Source organism: Poecilia reticulata, chromosome 4 (assembly GCF_904066995.2).
Source record: "Poecilia reticulata chromosome 4, P_reticulata-male-v2, whole genome shotgun sequence".
In the NCBI taxonomy this organism is placed as follows: domain Eukaryota; kingdom Metazoa; phylum Chordata; class Actinopteri; order Cyprinodontiformes; family Poeciliidae; genus Poecilia; species Poecilia reticulata.
Window position 1 is genome coordinate 1,681,270 of NC_088833.1, and position 9,230 is coordinate 1,690,499.

The 9,230-nt window shown below is 47.0% G+C and overlaps 1 protein-coding gene across 2 annotated transcripts in view; it reads right to left on the reverse strand.

The window, feature by feature from the left end:
• Positions 1 to 2,666: 2,666 nt before the first annotated feature.
• LOC145551364 (hydroxycarboxylic acid receptor 2-like) overlaps positions 2,667 to 9,230 on the reverse strand; it is a 14,312-nt gene continuing 7,748 nt past the window's right edge. Inside the window, exons 1-2 of one of the 2 annotated variants that reach the window (XM_081605910.1) lie at positions 3,574 to 4,638; positions 2,667 to 2,873 (exon numbers count right to left, since the gene is read on the reverse strand). In XM_081605910.1, coding sequence (XP_081462036.1) covers positions 2,667 to 2,873; positions 3,574 to 4,329 — 963 coding nt within the window. In that variant the 5' untranslated portion in view covers positions 4,330 to 4,638. Of the gene's footprint in view, positions 2,874 to 3,573; positions 4,639 to 9,230 lie in introns of those variants that run through there. The other variant, XR_014087163.1, reaches the window with a different exon arrangement.

A 9,230-nucleotide genomic window follows, 5' to 3' on the forward strand; every position in this document is an offset into this window, starting at 1 on the left:
GGCAAAATACGCGCGAGCTCGTTCAGCCGCTAATCTAGCGAACTACGGACGCCGTGAAAGCTCAAAAAACGTCTTTAAGAGAAGCTGCACCACTTTATTCTCTTTTTGCAGAGCGCTTTCATCAGACACACACACACACACACACACATCATTCTTATAGCTGTATGTCACCTAAAATCGGGGAATGCCTCTTAATGCTCAATATCACACATCAGGTTCCCCCTCTGTTCTAGTGGGGGACGGTATTTGATGGGCAAACGCGAATCGACGTCGTTGGACTTTTACTGTCCATATCTGGCGGTCCTCGGCTGTCATAATTTAACAACAACAAAAAAAAAATAAAATAAAAAAAAATATATATATATATATATATATATATATATATATTTTATTTTTATTTTTTATATATATATATATATATACTAATTACCATTTTTATCAACCGCCACATCCCATTGGCTGTTTTTAATGACGGACATTGGGCTTATCCAATGAAATCCCTCAGTCCTCCTCGCCCCGCCCCTCCTCTCTAAGCGCCATTTCAGCTAGCAGGAGTCCGAGAAAAGTGAGCGGACACGAGAAAACTACAAAAGCGAATAAGCCCATTCAGACAAATATGTAAAGCTAACCGATATGTTAATTATCCAGATGATGATGAGTGGAAATGTTCACGCAGGAAGGAGGGCAGGTGTGTGAGAGAGAGTCCGGGAGGAGGAAGCTAAGCTAACACTAAGCTAGCAGGCAGACTGAAAAACTGAATTCAATAGAAAACGTAATAAGTAAGGGAAAACAAATACAACAGTCAGAAACCATCTACTCATACCATTTAAAATGACTGGACACATCTTTAGTAAATACTATCTGGGGAAGTTGTAGCCAAAATGTGGAAATGTTCAACATGGGAAATGTTAGAGCCGTGTAGTTAAAGTTTACCGCTAGTAATGACTTCAAGTTAACTTATTGCACTAAACCTCTGTAAGGTATCCTTGCTTTAGGTTTAATTAGTCTGCATATGTACGGTAAACTTATTGTCAGTAAATTGGTTTTCATAGAGTTAAGAATAAAAAATGTATTTTATATAATTTGCTTGTTGGGTTTGTAACCGAAAGAAAAAAACTGGCTGGTAAAAAAATGTCTCTACCAGCCAAAGAAAATGTTTAATTTCCCCCCCTGGTTACAGCTGATCACGAATCGCCTGAATATCAGAGCAGTTTTACCTATTGGACCAGTTTCCATACTAATGCAGATGTTTCTCTGTAGGGAATGAAGTTTACTGATGAAGTTTCCACTTGGCTCCGTCAGCTGAAAATGACTGAACTGATCTGATCTGATCTGAACTGAACTGAACTGAACTCATCTGATCTGATCTGAACTGAACTGAACTGGACTGATCTGGACTGAACTCATCTGAACTGAACTCATCTGATCTGATCTGAACTGAACTGAACTGGACTGAACTCATCTGATCTGATCTGAACTGAACTCATCTGAACTGAACTGAACTGATCTGAACTGAACTGAACTGGACTGAACTCATCTGATCTGATCTGAACTGAACTCATCTGAACTGAACTGATCTGAACTGAACTGAACTGGACTGAACTCATCTGATCTGAACTGAACTCATCTGAACTGAACTGATCTGAACTGAACTGAACTGGACTGGACTGAACTCATCTGATCTGAACTGAACTCATCTGAACTGAACTGAACTGAACTGAACTGAAGTGGCCAGCTGAGTCATTCTTACTTCCTTTTAGCTTCTACTGTGTTCATGAATCACGTCTAAACTTAGTTTCCAGTTGAAGCGTCACTCAGAAACAGAAAGTTTCCATTTGAAAGGCTGGTTCTGGTTCTGGTTCTGGTTCTGGTTCTGGTTCTGGACGCGCCCACTCATCTGGACTTCTTCAGAAACCCAAAACAACTTCTGTGTAAATATTGAAACATCATTTCTGCGCAGAGTTCATCCTTCACAGGAAAAGGCGAATCAGCCCATCCAACCCCGAGGATTATTTTTGGCTCAGGTGAGAAAATTACACTCAAAAATATCAAAGTTGTGAAACGGAAAGGAAATGAAAGTGATGCTTAAAAAACCCCCTGAATCGACGCAGCATTTCCTGTGAAAGCATCTCATTAGTGGCTGAAATAAAACGAGAAACAGCTGCAGTTTGTACATTTAATTCATTAAATAAATCACAAAAAGAAATCATTGACTTAAATGTCCTTTTATTAAATGTGGTGATACAACTTAAAAACACAATCCCTTGGAAACGCACACAAAGCTGAATTTAGTTCATCTGACTGATCCCAAACAGATACATTTAGTGGATTTGATCAACTATTTGATCGTAAAGTGAATAAACAAAAATATTAGAAAAAATAATTATTTCCTCTGCATTGTTTATTTTAGAATAAAAATAATAATCTTTAGTAAACAAAATTAGCTTCATTAGTTAAAAAACAAAACATAACAAAAGTTCACATCTGAATAAAGTCGACAGTATTTAGTTTCGTCACCAGGAAGGAAACGATTCAGGGATTATATTTTATTATTATTTAAGGCTTTTATTCATAAATGTTGTTTTTTTTACTGCTCTGAGTGAAACAGTTTTTCTCTTGTGTGTAAGGATAAGAACTCCCTGGTTCTGGTTCTGGTTCCGGTGGGATCAGAGCTGGCTGACGGACTGCGACGCCGTCTCCCTGGTCCGTTTCTCGCCGGTTTCCTCCGCAGACAGACGCAGAGTTTTCCTGCAGAAGTTCTTGAAGACCGGACTGGAGAAGTAGTAGACGAGCGGGTCCAGAGCGCTGTTCAGGTAGGTGAGCGTGACGCAGGCGTAGAAGGCGACGGCCAGCTGCTCCGACGCCGGACACACCTGCACAGGTGGGCAGTCAGAGGGAGGAAGCTTTTGGTGATAATTATTTTACTTTTTCACTACTTTTAGCTTTACATTTTGAGTTTTTTTTAAATCATTCCATCGTTTTACAATGAAATCAGCCTCAGACTGAACCTGTTTTCATTAAAATGCATTATTGCTTTTGTTTAATTCACTAAATAATTCACTAATAGTTCAGAGAACTAAGAGGAAAATAATTCATATTAATGAAATGAAAAAACAGGCAAAATAGATCCACTTTTTTTCAATATAAAACTGATAGAATGTCGATCAAACCTGCAGGTGAATCTTTGGTTAAAACAAGTTTGTTCCTCATTCGGTGAAGTTTCTCCAGAACTTTTACAGAAACGTCACTGAAGAGGAGAAAGTTTCAGAAAAAGTCACTCAAGGAAAAGTGAAAACTAGGATTAGAGCCACTGACATAATATATTCATGAAGTTGAATTAATTTCAGAATACTGACTTTTTTTTCCCTTTTCTCAGAATTGTGATTTTTTTTCTCAAAACTTTTACTTTTTTCACAATTTTGACCAAAAACTCATAAATATCTTTTTTCTGTTTTTTCAAAATTCAGATTTTGAAAACAATCAGATTTTTTTTCATACTTGATTCAGTGTCACTAATGGTCTTCCGTAGCGTAATAAAAACACCAAAACGTTTCTGGTTCCAACAATCTGCACCTGCGTCCCGGAGGAGCCGGCGGCCCGTTTGGACCCGATCCAGATCATCAGCAGCGTCACGTTGCTGGGCAGGAAGCAGACGAAGAAGACCACGGCCACCACCGAGACGAAGCACAGAACCTTCCTGATCCTGGCGTTGTGGGCCAGCTGGCGCCGCCGCAGCTGCAGCACCATGTGCCCGGTGCAGTAGAGGATGACGAGCAGCGGCACGAAGAAGGAGGCCAGGAAGACGAACTCGTGCCAGGTCAGGCGGTGCCGCTCGCCCGCGTCCGTGTTGAAGCTCTCGCAGCGGCTGCCGTTGCCGTGCTGCAGGGCGAAGACGGGCGCGTCCGCCCCGATGGCGAGCAGCCAGACGGCCAGCGCGCCCAGCGCCGCCTTGGTCACGCTCAGCGAGTTGACGGGGTGGTGAGGATGCACCACGCGCATGTACCTGTCCACGGCGATGAGCATGAGGAACAAGGTGCTGCCGCTGCGGTTCATGGCCAGCATGAAGAGGCAGGCGTTGCAGAGCGCCGGGCCGAAGCGCCAGCGCAGCCCGGAGAAGTAGTAGCTGGCCCTGAGCGGCAGCGCCACGTTCAGCAGGAAGTCCGACATGGCCAGGTTGAAGAGCAGAACCGTGCTGCTCTTCCAGGGCCGCAGGTGGAAGCAGAAGATCCAGAGGGCCAGGCCGTTCCCCAGGAACCCGAACGCAAACTCTGTCAGAATGAGCGGCGGCAGGGCGCTGATCAGGGCGCTGGCGTTCAGGCTGCAGGGCATGCTGAAGGACAACCTGCAGAGAAACCGCTCCGGAGTCACCGCAGCCAGCTCTGCTTCAGGAAGCTGCTCACCGCTCAGGCCTTTTATGTCCTCCAACTTTCTCTGCTTCCTCTGACATCAGCACAGCTGCAATGTTTCATCACCAACAGCTTCAGCAGATTCCTGTCTGATTACTGAACCCAGATCAGAGTGAAGTGAAGCTGCAGCCAGCGGAGACGCAGAGGAACCTGCAGCTCAGGAAGCTGCAGCTCAGGAACCTGCAGCTCAGGAACCTGCAGCTCAGGAACCTGCAGCTCAGGAACCTGCAGCTCAGGAACCTGCAGCTCAGGAACCTGCAACTCAGGAAGCTGCAACTCAGGAACCTGCAACTCAGGAACCTGCAACTCAGGAACCTGCACCTCAGGAACCTGCAACTCAGGAACCTGCAACTCAGGAACCTGCAGCTCAGGAACCTGCAGCTCAGGAACCTGCAACTCAGGAACCTGCAACTCAGGAAGCTGCAACTCAGGAAGCTGCAACTCAGGAAGCTGCAACTCAGGAACCTGCAACTCAGGAACCTGCAACTCAGGAACCTGCAGCTCAGGAACCTGCAACTCAGGAACCTGCAACTCAGGAAGCTGCAACTCAGGAACCTGCAACTCAGGAAGCTGCAACTCAGGAAGCTGCAACTCAGGAACCTGTAACTCAGGAAGCTGCAACTCAGGAACCTGCAACTCAGGAAGCTGCAACTCAGGAACCTGTAACTCAGGAAGCTGCAACTCAGGAAGCTGCAACTCAGGAAGCTGCAACTCAGGAACCTGCAACTCAGGAAGCTGCAACTCAGGAAGCTGCAACTCAGGAACCTGCAACTCAGGAAGCTGCAACTCAGGAACCTGTAACTCAGGAAGCTGCAACTCAGGAAGCTGCAACTCAGGAAGCTGCAACTCAGGAACCTGCAACTCAGGAACCTGCAGCTCAGGAACCTGCAACTCAGGAACCTGCAACTCAGGAAGCTGCAACTCAGGAACCTGCAACTCAGGAAGCTGCAACTCAGGAACCTGCAACTCAGGAAGCTGCAACTCAGGAACCTGTAACTCAGGAAGCTGCAACTCAGGAACCTGCAACTCAGGAAGCTGCAACTCAGGAAGCTGCAACTCAGGAACCTGCAACTCAGGAAGCTGCAACTCAGGAAGCTGCAACTCAGGAACCTGTAACTCAGGAAGCTGCAACTCAGGAACCTGTAACTCAGGAAGCTGCAACTCAGGAACCTGCAACTCAGGAACCTGTAACTCAGGAACCTGCCAGCTCAGGAACCTGCAGCTCAGGAACCTGCAACTCAGGAACCTGCAGCTCAGGAACCTGCAGCTCAGGAACCTGCAGCTCAGGAACCTGCCTCAGGAACCTGCAGCTCAGGAACCTGCAGCTCAGGAACCTGCAGCTCAGGAACCTGCAGCTCAGGAACCTGCAAGCTCAGGAACCTGCAACTCAGGAAGCTGACAACTCAGGAACCTGCAGCTCAGGAACCTGCAGCTCAGGAAGCTGCAACTCAGGAAGCTGCAACTCAGGAACCTGCAGCTCAGGAACCTGCAACTCAGGAAGCTGCAACTCAGGAAGCTGCAACTCAGGAACCTGCAGCTCAGGAACCTGCAACTCAGGAACCTGCAACTCAGGAACCTGCAACTCAGGAAGCTGCAACTCAGGAACCTGCAGCTCAGGAACCTGCAACTCAGGAAGCTGCAACTCAGGAAGCTGCAACTCAGGAACCTGCAGCTCAGGAACCTGCAGCTCAAGAACCTGCAACTCAGGAAGCTGCAGCTGACAGAACAGCTGTCTGCATGGGAGACCAACCACTGCTGACCGGCAGTGACAGGTTTCACAGCAACCTGTTTGGAGGAGAAGTCCACCAAGCATAGCCATGGTAGCTCTCACCTGTCCTGGCACAACATTAGCTCCTCTGTGTTTCTGCTCCAAGTTGTTTGCAAGACTTTGATTAAAACAAATTCAGAAATGTTCCTATGAAACTGGAGGTTTCTGCATCTCAGCCATCTTTCACACCAGCTCAGTTCGGTCCGCTTTAACCAAGTCCAGTCCGTTTGCCCAGAAAGTCTGGTTCTGTTGGTTTGGTGTGAGCGCAAACTGACCTCTGACCTCTGTCCTACAAACCTCAGTCTGGGTTCGGTTTGAATGTGAACACCCAGCGGACCAGAGACCGCTCCAAAAGCAGGAAGTGGACTACAGCGCAGGGCATTCTGGGTAAATCCAACCAAGCTAACATGCTAGCCTAGCGCTAGCAGCAGAAATCCTCCAACCGCTAAAATCCTCCATCTTGTTTCCATCTGGTGAAGAAGGAAGTTGCTCTCAGTGTCTTCAGAGGTTCTGTGTCGTTTCCTTCAGTGGTTCTTGGTGCAGCGCCCCCACAGGCCAGGAGGGGAACAGGTTGGTTTGACTGGAGGTGGAGCAGATGTTCTGGGTCCAGTAGAACCGGGTCGACCGGATTGAAGGAGGAAAACATGCTTGGATGTCTCTCTGCTCCAGTAAAATGGTCCAACTTCTTCTTAAGGAGGTCAAAGTTCTGCAGAAGTTCTGTTAATGAACCTTCATTCATTCAGGAGGACTGAGCCAAGGAAAGAGCTGAAACATTCAGGATACCGGATCAGAACTTCGAGGTGAGAAGTTCAAAGCCTTCAGGATTTCCCAGACTGTCCAGAACCATCTGGGTCTGAAGAAGTCGCTCCAGAACCGTCTGAGGTGAAATGTCACAGTTCAAAGCATCCAGGCATCTTCAAAGAGTCGTGGACGGTGATGCTTCAGTTAGCTAGCTCTGCTGATCCACCTCCTTTGCTTTTGCCGCTCCTCTTTAAACCTGTCTGGTTTATGGTTAGAGACGTTGGAGTAGGTGGATCTGATCCTGTATCCATAGTAACGTTAAACCACCCTGGCTGGGTTGAAGTTCATCCATTTTGTCCGCCATGATGGAAGGAAGTGTCGGTTTGAGCTTCCTGCTTCTCTCTGAAGCCTCCTCAGAGACAGGAGCGTCCTCCTCCGTGTCATCTGAGCTTTTCAGACGCTAAGCTGCTCGGAGTTGGAAAGCAACACCTCGTTGCCATGGTTACACATCATGACAGCCCAAAGTGACAAAGAGAGAGAGCAAAGATCCTCCCACCATCCGGAACCAGGATCCATTCTCCAAACAGGAAACGCCTCCAGGATGAACCAGATCTAACGAGGCTCCGACATGAGCGCCGCCATTCTAGAATACAGGAAATAAATCTAATGCAACTGTTGCTCCCACCAGTTATGAGGCCCTTTCCAAACAATCCCAATATAATTGATTTCTGCCTTTCATCTCCAGTGAGAACCACTGAACAGTTCCTGCATTAAACACTTGGCAGAACTGGTTCTGCTGGTTAGGATGGAAACCGCTGATAGCAGCAGAATCATCTATTTCTGACGTTTCTTCCCTCAGGGCTGCTGGTTCCCAGTTGATCTGCATCGTCCTGAAGCCCAGATGGACCGAGCTGACGTAGCTTTGGGTGGAGCTGATGTGAGCTGATCTGATGCTTCCGGTCCTGAATGAGTTTCTTGATTTAAAGTGTTGCATGATCTGAACTTCCCCAGGTCTGAATCACTTCCTGGTCGGAGGCGGGAAAACGTCATCGGCTCTGAATCAAACTCCGATCCGCCTCCAGGCCTCAGTCTGGGTTCGGTGTGAATGTGAACGCCTAGCGGACCAGAGACCGCTCCAAAAGCAGGAAGTGGACTAGAGAGCAGGGCATTCTGGGTAAATCCAACCAAAGCTAACATGTTAGCCTAGCGCTAGCAGCAGAAATGGCTCCTGGTCTTTAGCCTAAAGAGAAATCCTCCAACCGCTAAAATCCTCCATCTTGTTTCCATCTGGTGAAGAAGGAAGTTGCTCTCAGTGTCTTCAGAGGTTTTTGTGTCGTTTCCTTCAGTGGTTCTTGGTGCAGCGCCCCCACAGGCCAGGAGGGGAACAGGTTGGTTTGACTCAGAGCAGCTGGAGGCGGAGCAGATGATGGAGTTCTGGATCCAGTAGAACCGGGTCGACTGGACCATCAGGTGTGACAGCCTTACTGGAGGAGGTGGTTGATCAGCAGCTTCCATCCATTCCAGCTCCTCTTTGAACGTTAACAGAGAAGGTCTTGGTGCTCATCTCTGATTATTGATTATTGATTTTCTGCTCATGCTGCTGATTGAACCCGACCGCAAGTCAGACGTAGTCTCAAACTGGGACGACATGGTGACAATTTCAACTAAAAAGTTTTAAAAAATTTCCATAATAGTTACGTACTGCAGCTTTAAGGATCAACCTGTCCAGAACACCTGAGAACGTTGCCATGGCAACGTTCTCAGGTGATGCAACAAACTGCAAATAAAACTGGAAAACACAGATAGTTTCTTTTGTTTGGTAAATATTAGCTAATAGCAGGAGATGAGAGATGAATATCCCAGAATGCATTGAGGTTAAGGAGGATCCCAACATGAGCAGGATTTATAATAACCAAGGATTTAACTAGACCATTAACGACAGGCAGACGAACCAGGGGTCTGACAAAGAGCTGACAGGTCTGCGGTTTTCAACATGATTAGCAACAGGAAAAACACGCAGAGTGGAAATAATATTTAACCGTTAGCATTACACTGTTAGCAGCCATGTAACCTTCAGAGAATAATTTCTTACATATTTGCTGAAGCTCTGAGGCAGATAATCTGAGGAAAAAGTTAGCTCCTCTACCTTCTCCCAGTGCTAACCAGAAACAAGCTATCAGCCAATCAGAGGCAGGAGGCGGGACTTAACGCTGTTAATCACCCTCCATGTGGCGCTGCTCATCCCCCTCGCCCTCTCCTAGTCGGCTAAATCTAGCACAGCCTGTCATTAATGCTAAGGCTACTTAGCATAGCCA